Here is a 17,986-nt window from a genome sequence, read left to right as displayed (position 1 = left end):
ATTTTCAGACTGTTTTTGTGAAGCACTTTATGAGTCAAAGTTTTAGTTGAAAGTAGATATTTACAGACACTGCATAAAAAGACACATATCCTTTGCGGGGTTTTTTACTGCCTTTTAAGTTTAGCTTTATGGATTAGAAAATATTTCAGTTTGCTAATTGCTGGAATAATGAGAGCAAAGATTTTGGGGGAAGAATTTTAAATTGCATTCCTCAAACACAGAAGCTTACATACTACTATGCCTTTAACACAATTTGGAAAAACTCAGATGATGATGATGATGTCAGAGCTTTGTTTGTTGTGGCTTAGTGTACAACATTTGAGTTGACCTAAGATAAATAGAGGCGCATCTGTGGACATATTTTAAAATACCTGCTTCGGAAAGATCATAAAGAATCAGTGAAGATGTCAGGAAGTGAACTGTGAACCTCCACAAATCTGGTTCATTGTTAAATATTATTTCCAGATACGTGAAGATGCCACATTCATCTGTTCAAGCTATTATAAGCAAATATAAGCAACTCAGGAATGTCCAGCCTTCATAATGCTCAAGAAGAAGATGGGTCCTGTGTCCAAGAGGTAAACATGTTTTGATGTGAAATGTGCATATCAACCCCTCTACAAAAGCTGATAAGATTCATTATCCACTTGTGTACAGACATGGGGCAAAATGCTACTAAGCAAAGAAGGAGACGTTAGCCCACTGGTCTGCAAACTGTGGCTTTGGGGCCACAAGTGACTCTTTGGACCATTGACAATGGATCTTCATAACTTCTGCTAAAAAGTCAAAAGAACCAGCTAATGTTTTAAATATCAAGTCAGATCAAATTTTATTTGTTTAGCACCTTTCAGCAACAAAGCATTTCACAGTGCTTTACATAATAAAACATAAAGTCATAGGACACACAGTCAACAACATTTTGCACAAATACAAATGCAGATTTTTAAGAGATTTTCTTTTTTCCTGCAGTATTTGCATTGAATTTATACCAAGAATGATACTAAAAGTGCCAGCAATACTTTTACATCTGGTTTTCTTGTCATTAGGTTGGAATCAATGTATTTTCTTTTAATTCAACATAATTTTTCATCCCACAGAAGAAAAAAAACAAACAAAATTTGCAAAATTTTATGATAAATCTTGATTTTAAAAATTAGAGAGAAAATGTAGTTTTTGTAGGGGACATAATTAATAGAAAGGCTGTTTCAGCAATACAGAAGTTGAATTATTTCCATCTCAATCTTATCTCCAACCCCAACAAACTTATTTTAAAAATTTAATCGTTTACTTTTTTACCTTTTTTAAATCCAGACATTTTAACATGGGGATTATACCCATTTTAGACTAACTGTATGTGTATATCAGACTCTTCTAGTGTAGAGCGCCATTGATGTGGACTGGAATTTTTAAATTACCATCAACTAACTGCACTACAATTGCTATTTAATGCATTCTGCATTACTTGAAGTAATGTATTTTTTTTTCTAGAAATATATTTGAAGGTGTTAACTGTATTTTAGTAAAATAGAAAATCAACACATAACATGAGTTTGACAGGATTGAGTGGCATTTTTTGCATCAAGATGAAATACATTTAAAACAGACTATTTCCTACACAAATATGCTCTACTCAACTTCCAGAGCACATAAAAACTGTATTTTAAATCCCAGTGTGCCGCCGAGGTTTATCGGCTGCATTTAAACCTGGGCTAAAATAAAGCAACATGTGCTTTGCTGTTTTTCAAGAAAAGAAAAAGACGGCAGATGTACGACAAGTTATAAAATGTTTCCATCTAGTGGTCGGACACGTTAAAAACATTTTCTGCTCGTTTTTAATAAGCCTCGTTTTCACCTCTCATTAGGATGCACGAACAGTAAAAAGTCATGCATAAGAATGGTCACATCTCAGGGTGACAGTCACCTGTTTTTCAAAGATTTCCCACTATTTGTGTCTGGAAAGTGTGGTAGAAATCTGCATCTATCGCCAGAGAGAAATCACTGAACTCCTTTCTGTGCTACATCTCTCAATCTGCACATAATTACACGCTGTAAAATATTCCACAGAATGCAGAGATATTTCCCAGAGGAAACATTACTCTATACCTTACTGAGCTACATTTGCAAATAAAACATGTTGATCACATAGCTTTAGAGGTTAATAAGTAGGGTTTTATTCTCTATTGTGAGACACCCTAGCTGTGTAAGCTTTGAAGACATTTATTTTCCCTGTGAGGAAAATAACCAAATGTCACAGACAAATTTAATCTCTGACTCTGAGTGAAGTGCTGTTAAATGCCAAAATGATTTCTTGGAAAACTCTCTAAGCACCTAATTTAGCAGAACTCTCACCCCGTCGCTCCTTGGGCAGTTCTCCCGCTTTCACCACCTGAGGGAAGCAGTAAGGACAAGGATCGGTTCAACGGCAGGTCACCTCCTAATTGCGCAGCAAAAGATGTTTCACTCTTTGTCCCCATCTAGGTGGAACAGGCATACAGAATAATGTGAGACAGTATTTACAGATGTCTCTTTCTTTGCTAAACATTTTAGATTATCATGAAAAGTAAATATGAGAAAATATAATTTTGAGAAAATATAATTGCTAAATATTTCATTTTTTAAGTGAAAAATGAAGATATCCCACCCCACCCTTGTGAAAAAAGTACTGCAAACCAATAAGGTTTTTGAAAGCTGAGTTTAATGTCGCGCCTGATTATTACCAGATCTGCAAAACCTAAAATAACCTTTCTGATATCATGAAGAAGACTTAAACATTTCCAAAGGTATCACACTATGTTGCTTATCACTTCAAATCTTTTTAGTCGTGTTTGCTTAGGCTGACCATTATGCATTTAGACGGCATGAACTGAAACAGAATGCTTATTGTTTCTTCCATGATGCAATTTTGAACAAAAACAATTTTTAAGTGTACAGGCGGTGAGAGGAGTGCAGCGTTGATGATGCCTGGGTTTAGGTGTATAGTTTTAATTACAACTCTGTGTAGAATGATGGAAGACTTGTGGGACTTTTCTCATTTCAAGCCCTCAGTTTGAAATATGAGCTTGTCTCACGGATGCAGCGAGTGTATTTGGAAACACAGCGCTATTCCAAAGACCGCTTAAACGGTGGTTTAAAGTCGAAATATAATTTACAGCAAAACTAATTAAACCACAATGTCATTTTTAGTTGAATTTCACCAAATTCCTAGAAGAATGAATCCAATAGGAAAGAGATTTATGAGTATTTGACTACAAGTCGGCTAAAGCTGTAATGAAAAGTCCACAGTCAATAGAAATCAGTAATGCATGTTAGAACTCCTTTGAATTCTCATTATTTCAAATCACCAGGGCACTGATAATCTGTTATACAGCAGAAGAGAAGGGGTGAACTGTTTTATTGAGACCTCAGACCTGGTTTGCACTTTTTGCCTCTTTGACAACTCTTGTGTTCTCAGTTTCACTTCGCCCTGGAGTCCATTCACTAGCTCTTCACTTGTCCTGTTTCCAACTATTACAGTCACTGTCATTGCTCACCTCATTGTCTCTGCTGTGCACATATCACATTGTACATTAAGCTCCCTGACAGAATGTCTTAGTGCATCAACTTTTGACTGTATTCCTCTACATCATGAACTCTCCTTGCCAAGGTCCTTCAGATTATGAGATTCTCATTTGAAGTGACTAAAGGTGTTGTAGTTCAGAAGAATAATAGCTTTTATCACTCTGAAAAATACAGAATCACCCGTTGCTGTACAATATATGTTTATTTGTTTTTATCTTTTATTACTATAAGGAAGTGGACTGCAGGTATTTGCAGGGTTTTGGGATCACAACTGCCCACAGTTCTAGAAATGCTTATAACTGCCTATATAGACGTTCAAACACCAAAATACCTTAATATGCATTAGGTTCTAAAATTCTAGTGTAGTGATGAAGTTGTTTAGGAAAAGAGTCAGAAGAATTAGAAACTATATTTTATTTACAGCATCCAATAACATTTTTTGCATACCGACATCGTTAAAAGGTTTGACTGGAAATATTTCTGACTGTGCTTACAATTAAATCATTCAAACTGGGACTTTTACATGATGGGAGTGCTAACAAAAGGCAAATGGCAGTTGCAAAATCGAAAGAGCAAAGGGGCAGACAAAACATCACAGTGCATGTAATACAGACAGGCCTTTTTATGCAATGATCCAGGTTTGAGATGCGTTTGCACTCATTCTGAAAGTTTAGATTTATTTTTTCAAAAAATAAATAAATGCTCTAACCTTGTTTCTATTTACGCACTTTCATTTTAATAGCTGCCTTAAATTCTATTACATGGTGGGAAGCCAAAAACATCAAGTAAAATCTAAATGTAAAGACGAACCATAAAGTATGGTTTTCAGTTACGCTAAATATCAGAAGCAGAAAATGTAAAAAATAAATAAATAAATACAATTAGATTTACAAACCGGTATTTTTAGCATGAAGTAGGTAATTCTGGTTCATAAATAATATGATTTTAACGACTAAAGTGTTATAATACTGCTTTGCTTCAGTTTAATCTTAACATTTACAACCGTACCTGAAGGCACCACTTTCTCCAGCACGGCTGTCATGGCGCTGACGAGGCCGAGCACTTCTGCGGCGTCAAACTTTAATTTAGGCTCGATTTGGAATATCAGCTCTTATATTTGCTCTCTAAAATCTTCATTCCCCGACGAGTGCGCACTTTGGTGAGTTACCCAACAACATGACTGCCCCGTTTTGTTATTCGGCGGACTGTCTGATTTTAGCTTGAACGTTGAGTCTTACCTAAAGGTCCGCGTAATTTAGCTAAAATACTTTTCTGCTGCCTGTTGGTGTTGAACTGGTGAAGTGCGGGATTTTACTTGGTTGATAAACAGCTTTACATGTATGCGTATTAATAATAACACAACTCTGATAAAATAAGAATCAACAGATTAAAGTAGAGTGCCACACGTTTAGCTTTCGTGTAACTTATTTTGTTTGTTAGCTTTTCTTGACACATCTGCAGAGAGTTCCTAACTCGGAGCTGTACACGGTGCAGTTTAATCAGATCACATTTAAATATTGTCCCAGACTGCACATGGCTTATTGCTCTGTCCATTGCTCACACCAATGCATGCTGAATATTAGACTTATTTGGTTCCTTCTGATTCCTCCTCTTATTATTGGTGCAAACTGATATTTTTCAGTATTCTTTCAGTGCCGGTGGTTGGTAAAAATAATCTTAACCGAAAAATTCACAAACGGAAATCAAACATTGTCACAACTCACATCTTCCAAGTAAGAGTTATTGTGGAAGGTGATTCTGTGGGCAGTAAGAATCTCCAGTAGCAGTCAGTCTTGCAACAAATCTGCAGAGGCCTCTGACTACAGACACTGTTTCTCCATGAAAGTTTCATGACTGACATATCATGCTAACAGCTCAATACCCGGGCAGTGGAGATGATATTCCTCGGAAACATGTTTTAGATAACACCGTCAGCTAATCCATCTCATTTGCTTTTGCCACTCCTAATTCGGGTTATTATTGTGACTTGATATATTGTGCAACTCTATTTAAGTGGATCCCACTGAAAGATTTGTAGCGTTTCTGCAGCTATATAATGAAGCATCGGGCAATACGATTTGATATGTCAATAGAAATGTTGATTTTTCTGGTTATAAGTAGCATACTTTTAATGCATCCTTGTAGCTTTTGTCTTTTTGTAACCATTAAGAAGATTCCATAAAACTCTTCAAAGCAATTGAAAAGTCCCAGAATTAAATAACTAGAAAAAACATATTATCAAAGGATCCATTACATGACTGCGTAACATAAATTGGTTCAAATAAAACCACTCCATTTAGATGGGTAATCATGACTGCGACAAAATATCAAGAACACATCTGGCCTGCTGTCATCTTATCTTACTGTTACATCTGTTAGGTTTGTGTTGGCCTTCCACAGATGAGAGATGGGAATGAGTTGAGTGTGTTGGATTGCCTTTTTAAGGGCAGGAGAGGCTCAGCTGAGGAGGGCTGTATGTTCATGTGTCTCCACTTGGATGGTTACGTTGGGCTCAGCAGCTGTCTTCACTCTCACAATCCTGAATCAAGAAGCAGTGATGCAGAATGAGTTGATTGCTTTGGAGCTCCTTTTTTCCAGACAGGAGGGAGGTTGGGGGTAGAGTTGAAGTAGAATCTGAACACTTCCTAAGGAAGATGTTTGCACCATTTTCTTTTTAGGTCAGGAGTGTCCAAGTCCAAAATAAAAGAATTGGTGAAAACAATGTACTCTTTTAGTTCGAGTTCTAAATAGTAGTTATGAAAATTTCATGTTAATATTAGGGCTGGACCTGAATAGGAAACATGTTATAGTGACATCATTAATGAATATTCTGATGATTATACCAATTATCCTACATTGTCCTGATTCTTCTTCTTTTTTTTTTTTCTTTTTTTTTTTTACAATTGGTTCGTTGCAATTTCACAATTTTCTGTCAGCTTCAGCATCTCAGCCTCTAAAAATCGGCATATGGTGAGCGGCTTGTCCATCCTTCTGGGCAATTAAATTAGCTTGCAGAAATGTATCCAGCCAAATATTGCATCCATGTAATTTTATACAGTTGTGATATTGAACTGTATAAATGCCACCCAGCTAAGCAATGGGTGGCATTGCTTAGCTGGCAATGCCACCCACATTGCCAGCTAAGCAATGTGGGTGGCATCTACTAACTCACTTGCTCTTTGGTTTCCTAACAATAACCTGTTGTGTAACAGGTGCATCAATAGTTTCAGGTTTTGCTATTGTGCCTCTTCACTGCTTAAAAAATAAATAAAAATAAAATAACAATTTTGTGGAGTGAAGGGAGAAAATAAGTACATCACTTCAAGAGGAAACTGTGGATAAAAGAAGAATGGTCACATCACTTCTTTGTCAGTATTTCACATAATTAAAACAAAACTAACAAAATAGTTACCTACATTGGGGGAAAAAATTGTCTCTTCCAAATATTTCTGGACCAGACGGTAAAATATATTTGGTTGTGGTTGCAAAGTTATGCCAGCAGGGGGAAGACATGGTGCATAAACCTTCACATACACTGAGTCTGTTTTTGATTTACTGTGTACACATCCACACAGCAGCTTCCATCTAAACACTCCACACACCCTCCCACCTCTCAGATGAATCAGACTCCTGAAGGACACAAAGTTCTAGGAAGCATTGTGCTTCTTATTTAAATTTTCTAGAAAGGGTGATGTGGCAGGGATTGATGGGATTGTTTTGTGTCCAAGTTTCAGAGCTGATTTAGATGTGTTCTGTACTTAATGGTGTACAACATCAGACCCTGACAGAAGTAAAATAGTAATTTTACCACATTCAGATTGTAATTGGTGATGCTTTTAAGTTGTTCCTGGAGAAATTGTCAGTCAAGTTTATTTGTATGGCACATGTCAGCTACAAGGCAATTCAAAGTTCTTTACATTATAAAAATATAATTTACCAACTAATTGTGAAACAGCAAAAAATTACATTTTGTTAGATCATCAACCAAATATATATTGATCAATGTTCCAGTTATTATGAATCAAAGATAACTTTATAAACTGTTAACCTTGATTTAAAGGAATTCAGTGTTTTGGATGTTTTGCAGTTTTCTGGATGTTTGTTCCAGATCACTGGAGCATAAAAACTGACATGTTTACATGTTTGGTTCTGGTTCTGGGGATTCAAAATGGACCAGAACCAGAAAACCTGAGTGGTCTGGAAGGTTGATACAACAGCAGCAGATCTTTAATGTATTTTGGTGCTAAGCCATTCAGTGATTTATAAACTAGAATAAATGTTTTAAAGTCTATTCTCTGAGCTACAGGGAGCCAGTGTAAGGTCTTTGAAACTGGGGTGATGTTCTTTATCTTCCTAGTTTTTGGTAGAAGCCTTCATAACATTGTCCTCTGAGTAGATATTACCTTTTATCCTTTTGAAGAATATTAATATTTGGGTTTTTCCATTTATTTTGACCTCTTCTCTGGGTTATGGGGCTCTGTTTGCCCTCAGGAGAGAAGAATGATCCCTTGCACAGATCTTTGGACTGGTGCATTGTTGAACCCTGGTGTGGAATGTGTACTGTCTTTCAGCCAGAGGACAGTGGGCTTTACAACAACCTTCATACAAATCTCTGTAAGCAGACACTTGTGTATTTTAAGAAGTTATCTTCTCCTAAGATGACTCTCAGAGAAGGTTGTCATCAGTGGTTTTGTTGTCTAAGTGATTTGAAATGTGAATGTCAAAATAAAATGTGTTTCTCATAAGGCTGATAGATTGAATGTCATGGTTGTCAAATGAATTCTGGAGTGATACTGTTATTCCTAGAAGAACCTGGTTGTAGGTTTTGTTTTCATATAAAACCGAAGAAGGTGATCGTGTTGCCTTACTTGTAAGTTCAGAGCAGATGTATGTTTTGCCAAGAGATTGGTGGAAATTCAAACAGGAAGCAACCCTACAGGTGGTGAGGAGGCCAAGGCTCTGCTGGCAATTCCCATGAAGACTCCTTACTCACTCTGAGTGACCACAGAGACATACCGGAGGTTGTGGTGGGGGGTGTCTGACTGTTAGCGTCAGTTCCCTTGCCTGTTAGGTGTTCTCCCTAAAATCCAACCCCCACTCCCGTCTGGAAATGGATACTGTGGGCGTATTTATAGCTGCGGACCACAAGCGAGCTCTTTCTTAAACACGTCGAAGGAGCTGGTTGCATTCGTCAGAGTCGGACTGAGCTTCACTGTTGTGTTCTCTTGACTGTTTTACTTTTTCACTTGTGTAATCAGCCTGGAGGGGCTTATCAGGTAGGAGAACAAACTGAAAAAGCTTTTAACTATTGCTACTGCCTCTATGGCTTTCATACTTTATCTTTTTTTTGCCATTACATCAAGACAATTTAAAATTCTTTTCCAAAGTCATTTTTTTCTTTGTAAAAATCTTTTTTTTTCTCTTTGTAAAAATTCATACATTTCTTAATGAATAATTTTAAATGTAATATCATTTGATGAGAAATGTTTGACACAATCTATGAAGAAATACTACAATGACTGCAATAATGATCCTTCCGTTAATGTTAAAAGTGACTTTCATCACTTTTAATTTTTGGCTTTTATAATAATGAAGGGGTGCAGTGGTGGGCAAGGTTTCGCTAACCCTAAAATATTAATCATGAACATTACTTCTGCTAACTCTAAACACCAAAAGTAAATTGCTATTGCTAATGCTAAAGCACTAACTGGGATTTAAATATCTGTCCTTGAAAGATAAGATTGTATTTTAAAATGTAGCTTAAAAAAACATGCAGGTTGGAAAGTGCAAATAAACTTATTCTGTTTCACAGTAGAGTAGCTGAGTACTCTGATGGTAAGGTGTTAATTGTGTCTAGGATGTGAGGGGCCTATAGAAATGTTAGCTGCCGCTTTCCTGACCTCTAGACCTGTAATCATTCCTCACTAAAAATAAAACATCAAGCAAAATGCTTCATTAAAAGCACATTTAATACTTTTACTAGTGACAAGTGTATGTAAACCAAGTCTGTAAAAATAAAAGCCTTTCATCCACCACTCATCTTTGATTTGATCTGCAGTTTAAAACTTTTTGTTGTAATTTGAAAGCAACTGTTAAAATCCTTTTTGGTCTTGTAATTTTGTTTGGAATCTTGTTTTTATGGTTTAATTGTTAGATAAGGAAACATTCTGGAACTTCACTAATAATGAGGTAGGAATTTGTAGCAGGATTACTGATAAGCTCAGCTGATGCTTAACAAATATTTTTGATGTCTATTCCAGATGAAATCCTCATTCTGAACTCGACCACCAGTGAGACACAGTGAGAGGAAAGATGGAGAAACCAGTTCTCCAGACGCAGCCGTCCACCTTACCTTTTTTTGACTCTTCGCACGCCTTCAACCTCCTGAGAGGAATCCATGAGCTACGAGCTGAGCGGAAGTTTTTCGACGTGACTTTATGTGCCGAGGGGCGGGAGTTCCACTGCCACCGCACGGTGTTGGCTGCTGCCAGCACCTACTTCCGTGCCATGTTCACCGGAACGTTGAGGGAGAGCGTAATGGACAGAGTGGTTCTACACGAGGTGTCAGCCGAGCTTCTAGGCTTACTGGTGGACTTCTGCTACACGGGTCGGGTCACGGTCACTCAGGACAACGTGGACCTCCTGCTGAAGACGGCTGATTTGTTCCAGTTCCCCTCGGTCAAAGAGGCCTGCTGTGCGTTTCTGGAGCAGCGTCTGGATGTCTCCAACTGCTTAGAGATACAAGACTTTGCAGAGGCTTACGCTTGCAGGGAGTTGGCGACTAGTGCGCGCCGCTTCGTCCTCAAAAACATAATGGAGCTGGCGAAAGGGACAGACTTTGAGCGGTTGCCATGGAAGCGCCTACTAGAGTTCGTGTCCGACGACGAGCTTTGCGTGGATAAGGAGGAGACGGTCTACCAAATCGCAGTGCGGTGGGTAAAGGCTGATCTGCAGCGACGGCTGCACTACTGGCCTGAACTCCTCCAGCAGGTCCGCCTCCCGTTCGTCAGGCGGTTCTTCCTCCTGGCCCATGTGGAGAGTGACCCGCTTGTCTACCTGTCACCCACCTGCCTCCGCATGGTGAACGAAGCCCGCAGCTTCCAGTCCTGTGAATATGATCGTCACGACAGGCCGTGCCACCGCATGCGGCCTCGGCCCTCTACGGGATTGGCGGAAATCCTGGTGGTGGTCGGAGGCTGCGACCAGGACTGCGACGAACTGGTCACTGTGGACTGTTACAACCCTCAGACCGGACAGTGGCGCTACCTGGCCGAATTCCCCGACCACCTTGGAGGAGGTTACAGCATAGCAGCCCTTGGAAATGATATGTATGTCACAGGTAAGAAACCTAGCTCTGGTTGTGTTATGCTAAAGCCTAATTTTTTAAATCCTTGGGTAAATTAAGCAGATATTTCAGTTCTCAGTTGAATCCAATATCCCACATTTGATATTTGATAGATTCATGTATTTTGGTGTGGATTCACACCAGCCATGGTTACTGTGCTTCAGTCAAACTCAAGTTTGTTTCCAGAGATTGTTTGACGCAAAAACACAAATTCTGGTTTGCCTTAAAACCTAGGTCTCAGTTTGGTTGGAATGAACTTCAGTGTGGTTGGAATACAAATGTAAATGCAGAGCGGACCAGAGACTGCTCCAAAAACAGGAAGCGGAATAGTGCAGGGCATTCTGGGCAAAAACAACCAAAAGCATTAATGGGAGAAATAGATCGTGATCTTTTACCAAAGACAAAAGAGAATCCTACAACCACTAAAATCTGACTCCTCTCCATTTTTGTTTATATTTGGTGAAGAAGGAAGTTGCGTTCATTGTCTTCCTTAGAGGTTTTTGTGTCTTTTCTTTTAGTGATTTCTGGTGCAGTGCCACCACAAGAGAAGAGGGGGAACAAGTTTTTCAAAAGTTTTGCTTCTTTGTGTGAAAGCAAACTGCTCCAACTGAAATTGCAATTTTGGTCCCCAACTGAACCAGACTATCAGGTGGTTTCTATTTCTGCTCCTTCATTTTTTCAAAAGGCCTCTAGAGAAAGAATATAAACAATCTACATCCTCTTTTAATATTCTCTGTGCCTGAGGAGGGCAAATGAGGCAATGCAGATGCTACCAGGACAGTTGTGCTATCCTTGTCATCGTTGTTATTAGCACTGGAATGGTGTTCTCTATGTCTCATGTCTGATACGACAGAGAAGTTAACTGTGGATGTTCGAGATGTGGTGTCAGATATTCTACTCTGATCTCCTGGCTCCTGAAGAGGACTTATGATGGTGCACTGATTTAGCAGCATTAGCTAATGACACCATTTATAGAAATAACAGCAACACATGATTGCACAACATTGACATGCCCAGTTGTGTTACATTTGGTTCTCTCTTATTGATGTACAGTGGTGCTCAAAATTTAACACTCTTCTGTTTTTGTGAGCTAAAACAATTACAAATTATTTCCCAGATTTAATTTAATGTGGATTTTGTAGAATCAGAGTGAAAAGCAAACCAATTTTTTAAATAAAAATTTACTTTCTTCAGGCTCTTTTTATTCAGTTTCAGATCTTCTTGGGTATACACCTACCATCTGCTGCAGGGAACCAGAAATAATAAGATTTAGCTGACTGAATATGATTATTCTGATTGCAGTTATTTGCCATTACCAAGTACTGATATTACTATTTAAAGCCATTACATTTCCAAATTATTTGACTGATTTTCAGTCACATTCTACTTTTCCAACACATTTTTTGTCTGTTTTATAGACACAGATTTACACTTACTGAATCTATTCAACCTCGCCACATCAGTCACTTAAATACAGCTCATAAATGTAACTAACGCCTCTGTCATCTGAACTGGTTAAAATGGCTTTTTCAGAATAAAACTGAGATTTTTGAAGGTGGCAATAATAAATAGCTGCTACTGAACTGGTTGAAAATGTTTTTAATGTTGAGAACAGTATGGAAAAAAGATTAAAGATACATCTATGGAAGGACTTAATGTATAGTACACAACCTGCAGTTACTGTGGCATATTAAGGAAAGGTGGATTTTCTTCTGAATGTGAAGAAAATCCACCTTATTATTCTGGCATTAAGGAGGTAAGAATAATTTTAGTAAATCCTAACGGAAAAGAAGACGCTGTGAAAAAAAGTCTTTTAGTAGCAAAAATGATTTGAACTGTACAGAGGCGGACCAGACAAGTGATTTACAAACTAACTAATTTAAAATCTGCATCTGTATATTATTATGTCTTCACTTAGGCCATCTATAATTAAAAGCACATTTTGAAAGAAAGTTGGGAGAATTTATTGCCTTTGTAGAGAAACACAATAAAGTCCATCTGTAGAACAGTTTTAGTAGCAGCTGGCTATTGTGGCTTTGCTGCATTAAGTTAGTGGAGTCTATGTTTAGACTTGTGAAATGTGGGAGAGTGGGATGTTGAACAGATGTCTGCCGTCTCATTTGTTCATGGAGAGATTATGAATTTACATTTGGTTCGTTTTAGTTTGTTCTTTGCAATGTCTCTAAGTTTATGGTATTACGCTTGTTGAAGACCACATACATGTAGACAGTTGTCTGCAAACTGAAGGTTCTTAATGTCTGGATGTTATTTATTCTCTGAGTTCCCAACACTATTAATATAATTTTTATTGCACTATTTATTTAAATAAATCATTATTAAGCTCATATTCTTGTAGAGTTTATTTGCATAGCACAATTTAGTTTAAACGTAATTTACACTAAGCCTGCATTAAGCAATTAGTTGCATGATCAATTAAAATAAGGTCAATAATTTCCATTCTGATGATTAATATATTTGAAGAGCAATTTTGTTTTCATTCAGATACATCATAATCCATTATATTTATGGTTTATTGTTTTTGGTAATTGTGTTTTACTTTGGATATTTGGTCTGTTAAATATGTCGATCGATGTTCCGTTTACTTACAAGTTGCTTTTTAGCCTTGATTTAAAGGAAGTTGGTGTTTCAGCATTTTTGCAGTTTTCTGGAAGTTTGTCCCAGATTTGTGGTGCATGGAAGCTGAAAGCTGCTTCTCCGTGTTTCTCCAGGAGGTTCTGACGGCTCCCGCCTGTACGACGGCGTGTGGCGCTACAAGTCCAGTGTGAACGAGTGGACGGAGGTGTCGCCCATGCTGAAGGCCCGCGAGTACCACAGCTCGTGCGTGCTGAAAGGCCAGCTGTACGTGGTTGCGTCGGACAGCACCGAGCGCTACGACCAGGCTCTGGACTGCTGGGAGGCCTTGCCAGGCATGCTGCACCCCATGGACAACTGCTCCACGACAGCGTGCAACGGCCGCCTGTACGCTATAGGCTCTCTGACCGGCGAGGACACCATGGCCGTCCAGAGCTACGACGCCGAAACCAACCGCTGGACCATGGTCAACTGTGGACAGCTGCCTCCCTGGTCCTTCACTCCCAAAACTGTGACCCTCAATGGCCTCATTTACTTTGTTAGGTGAGGGATCTCTTACTGTATATTTTGTTACTATGGTAACAATTTAGACAGGCTAGCCTTTAGTTGAATTATTTTACTCACAAATGGCTTTTGTTTTGTTTTTTTTAAAAGTGTAAATAAACAGCTCTATGTATTTTTAAAGATTATTATAAAATGGCAACTTGCTCTTCTGTAACTTTAACTAATTTGCTTTTTGAACATCTCATCACTAGTATGAATAAAATCGTTAATCGTGATGAATCGATTATTGAAGTAATTGTCAACTAATTTAGTCGTCGATTAATCATTAACCATAGTATTTAGACTAAAACATGTCATTTACTGAAAGAACAATGCAGTCAGAGCAATTAAGTCAAAACTGTACAACAAATGTTTTTAGCATTTAAAACACAAAAAAAACTTTACCTGTAAATCTGTTCACAAGTGGCAGTTTTAGCAACACCTGTTTCAAATTCTGTAAAAAATATCCTTCAACCTTTTGCTTTTTTAATTCCATAATTGTCAACAGATCATCCTTACATTGTATTGATGTTAACACAGTATGCTAGTGCATTTTAAGGCAACAGAATGTTTATTGTTTTAAAAATGAAGAAAACTACCTTAATGTACTAATTTGTTAGTTAGACCATACTAATGATTGAGTTATTGTCAAAGTTTAAAGAATGTGACATTCTAACAGAAAAAAACCTCAAAATTCCCTCTTAATATTTCCACGCAATTTGGGTGGTGACGTGTTTTCGTTCAGAATGGCTGAATATTAATAACTAGAAGGATTTAATAGTCATCAGAGCTTCTGATATAGATGACGCAGCGGGTATTTGGCCAGTAACAGCCTGTGTCTATTTGCAGGGATGACTCGGCGGAGGTTGATGTTTACAGTCCACAAAAGAACGAGTGGGACAAAATTAGCCCCATGAACCAGGTTTGTATTTCACATCAGATGCTTGTGTGCTGCCCTGCTTTAATAATAGTCTTCTGTGACCTCCAGTGTTGTACAGTGAACAGGTTGGACACATAGAACAGGACAAGATCAATAAAAACAAGCAGGAATTGATGCTCCCAGTGCTGCAGTTTGTCTCCAATGGATTTATTGTCCAAACACAGCAGAAGTTGTAGAAATACTGAAGAAAAGGAAACTTTCCAACACATCTGTACACAAAAATAAAGATGCCTGAATTTTTCAGGTCCACGTCGGAGGCAGCGTGGCAGTCCTGGGCGGTAAGCTGTTCGTATCCGGCGGTTACGACAACACGTTCGAGCTGTCGGACGTCGTGGAGGCGTACGACCCGACGAACCGCTCCTGGACGGCGGCCGGACGGCTCCCCCAGCGGACCTTCTGGCACGGCAGCGTCAGCATCTTCCGCCAGTTCATGCCGCTGGTGGCCAGCTCGTTTGAACCCACCGACACACCCGAGTCCAACGCCATACACCTCCACCGGCACCAGCGCCACCAAGCGCTCCACAACCTCAACAACAATCTGAACCAGAACCAGGATGTAAACCCAGCGCATTGACGCGGGTCATACATGCTCGCCGTGTTCTCTCTTTGCAAAAATACTAAATCTTACCAAGTATGTTGAGTTTAGTTTCTAGTGCAAATATAATAAAACAAAACTAACTTACAAGTAATCTTTCAGCAAGATATGACTTTTAAGTTAATAATTTCTTAATATTGATGAGAGAAATAATCTGCTGGTGGAACTAGTATGTTTTCATCCATATTAAAGAATTGCTGACTTGGCTCTTATTCAAATTAAAATATACTTTAATAATCCCAAAGGGAAATAAATGTTGTAACTCGTATGAATTCAAAATTCTTTATATCTTGCTGAAAAGTTACTTCCAAGTTAGTTTAGTCTAATTTTAAGTATACTAAGGTATTTGCACTGAAAACGAAACTAAAAAGATGTTTCGTAAGATTTTGCTTTTGCGGTGTTCTGTTTACCTCATTGCTGCAAGGATTGGTGGGAAATCTCGATTGGGAATGATGTAATTGTTTGGTGTTGATGAGATATGATATGCTGCTGCTCAATATCTATGTTATGGGTTATAGATTTATTTGCTTTAAAGTAGATTTTGAACCCTGCTACATCTTGGCTCTGAGAGAATGAAGGGATATGAACTGCAACAGCAGAAGGATGGCGGTGAAAACAGTTAAAAGCACTTTAACTTTTAACAATCATATTCACAATAAGCTCCAAATAATTTTGAATATTTTTGTTGTGAAAGTGCTGAAATAATCTGTCATTTAGACCATGGTGTGTATACCATCACACTCTGAGGTACCTGGATTTTTCTTTCCTTTGTTGTTGACTCTAATGCATGAGAGAAGACTGCATATAGTTTAAACACATTATAATCCATATTATTTCCCTTTCTTGGTTTTTTTTTATTTACATATGGTCATAACAGTGTGCATCTGCTAGGGAAATAGATTGAGATTTACAGCTTTAGTGTCATTTGATGTACAGAAAAGGTTTGAAATGATTGGACAACATCCAACCTAGATTTAGTTTTACGTATTGTTCAAAACTACTTCATTTCTGTTTATGCATATGGGGTTTCTGGAGATTTTCAGCCCTCTTGTGGACTTTCCTGGTCACTACATGGGGTTACAGACAGAATTAGTTTGTGCTATCTAATATTTTTTACTCTTTTCTGTATATTGATAGATAATTTTGAGTTTTAGATAACAAGATAGCTGTTTGTATGCCTTGATGAAAGGGTGAAACACTAGTAAACATTCACAGATTGGACTTTTTATTTTTTTTTTATTTTTTTTATTTTTTTACTTTGACGTGCAGGTACGTTTTCTCTGCAGTTGCCAAGCATTCAAGATCACAGCTGCATAGAGTCACATGAAAGCAATGCCCTATGTGATATTTAGTGGGGTTTTTTAACTGATGCTGATGTCTTCGGTGTGAAGCAGAAGTTTGGGCAAATGAGATTATAGCAACAAGACATAGAAGTGAGGAAAAGGTTTGCAAGTTTCCTGTTAAGTCTGATTGTAGTTTTTACCTCAACAGAAAATGAAGGACTTGCAAGAATTTCTCCATTGATGCATCTCTAAGCATTAATCAGATTTTATTAAAATCCAAATGTACTGAAAGAAGTTGGAGCTTTCAATTTTGACGCATAAGAAAAATGTATTTTTTTCCCCCCAGTAAAAATATTTTACTGGGAAGACTTGTGCATCACGATGTACAAATCTAGCCTGTCCTGGTCATCTCATGCTCCAAAACATCCATGTGTATTTTAGGATTCTTTGTTTTTTCTTTTACATTCAGATGCATTACCATTTACAGTTCAAAAGCTTTAACTCATGTTGTTAGAAAGATCTGGGGACTTTGCGGGTGGGGGGGGGGTTTATTGTGGTTGACGCAGGATTTTGAGAAGGATTGCTGCTGATTCAGTTTGTTTTAAATGCAGTTCTAAATTAGCAGTATATTTCTACATGCAAGTTAAAGTTAGGTCAGAAATTTGCTGTTAAATGTTTACATTCCCTAACTTCTCTTAAGTTTCACAACAGACTTGCATTTCTTCTGTTTAGTGTGAGAAATGAAGATTTGAGTTATGGTCTGAAGGACTCCAGCTTGCAGTGTTTACTTTTTATTTAGTTGGTCTGAATCTAGTTTCTTGGTTGCACATCAATCTTTCAATGCTCCAGTTGAATTGTGCACGAAGAACTTTCCTTAACCAAATATATATATTTATAATTATCTGGTTTCTGTGCTTATTTATGCATCTAGCTGTGTTGTGCTGGCTTGTAATGTGTTTCCAGCAACGTTGACTGGAAGTGCAAAAGAATCTCAGCTTGAAAAAATGTTTTTGCTTTAAAATATGTAGTTTTTGAAGTGTTTTAGTGTTGTAAAAGCAGTTTCTTAGTTCTCATACAGTTTTGTGAAGTTGAACCAGTGTTGTAAATACAGCATATTTAAATATATATTT

General features: G+C 37.9%; 1 protein-coding gene across 2 annotated transcripts; it reads left to right on the top strand.

Annotated features, from left to right (window-relative positions):
• The first annotated feature begins 4,563 nt into the window (after positions 1-4,563).
• On the top strand, positions 4,564-17,981 carry LOC103150975 (kelch-like protein 21). 2 transcript variants are annotated; one of them, XM_007570767.2, is made up of 5 exons: positions 4,564-4,717; positions 9,819-10,897; positions 13,633-14,038; positions 14,888-14,960; positions 15,223-17,981. In XM_007570767.2, the coding sequence occupies exons 2-5, from the start codon at positions 9,871-9,873 to the stop codon at positions 15,550-15,552; spliced, it is 1,836 nt and encodes a 611-aa protein (XP_007570829.1). In that variant the 5' UTR covers positions 4,564-4,717; positions 9,819-9,870; the 3' UTR covers positions 15,553-17,981. The 2 variants fall into 2 exon arrangements, with proteins under 2 accessions (XP_007570829.1, XP_016536550.1); XM_016681064.1 differs by lacking the exon at positions 4,564-4,717 and adding an exon at positions 8,491-8,834.
• Positions 17,982-17,986: the final 5 nt, after the last annotated feature.

This window comes from Poecilia formosa, unplaced genomic scaffold (genome assembly GCF_000485575.1).
Source record: "Poecilia formosa unplaced genomic scaffold, Poecilia_formosa-5.1.2 Scaffold268, whole genome shotgun sequence".
Classification (NCBI taxonomy): Eukaryota; Metazoa; Chordata; class Actinopteri; order Cyprinodontiformes; family Poeciliidae; genus Poecilia; species Poecilia formosa.
The sequence above is the reverse complement of the archived record's forward strand: the minus strand, read 5'-3'. Positions and strand labels throughout refer to the sequence as shown.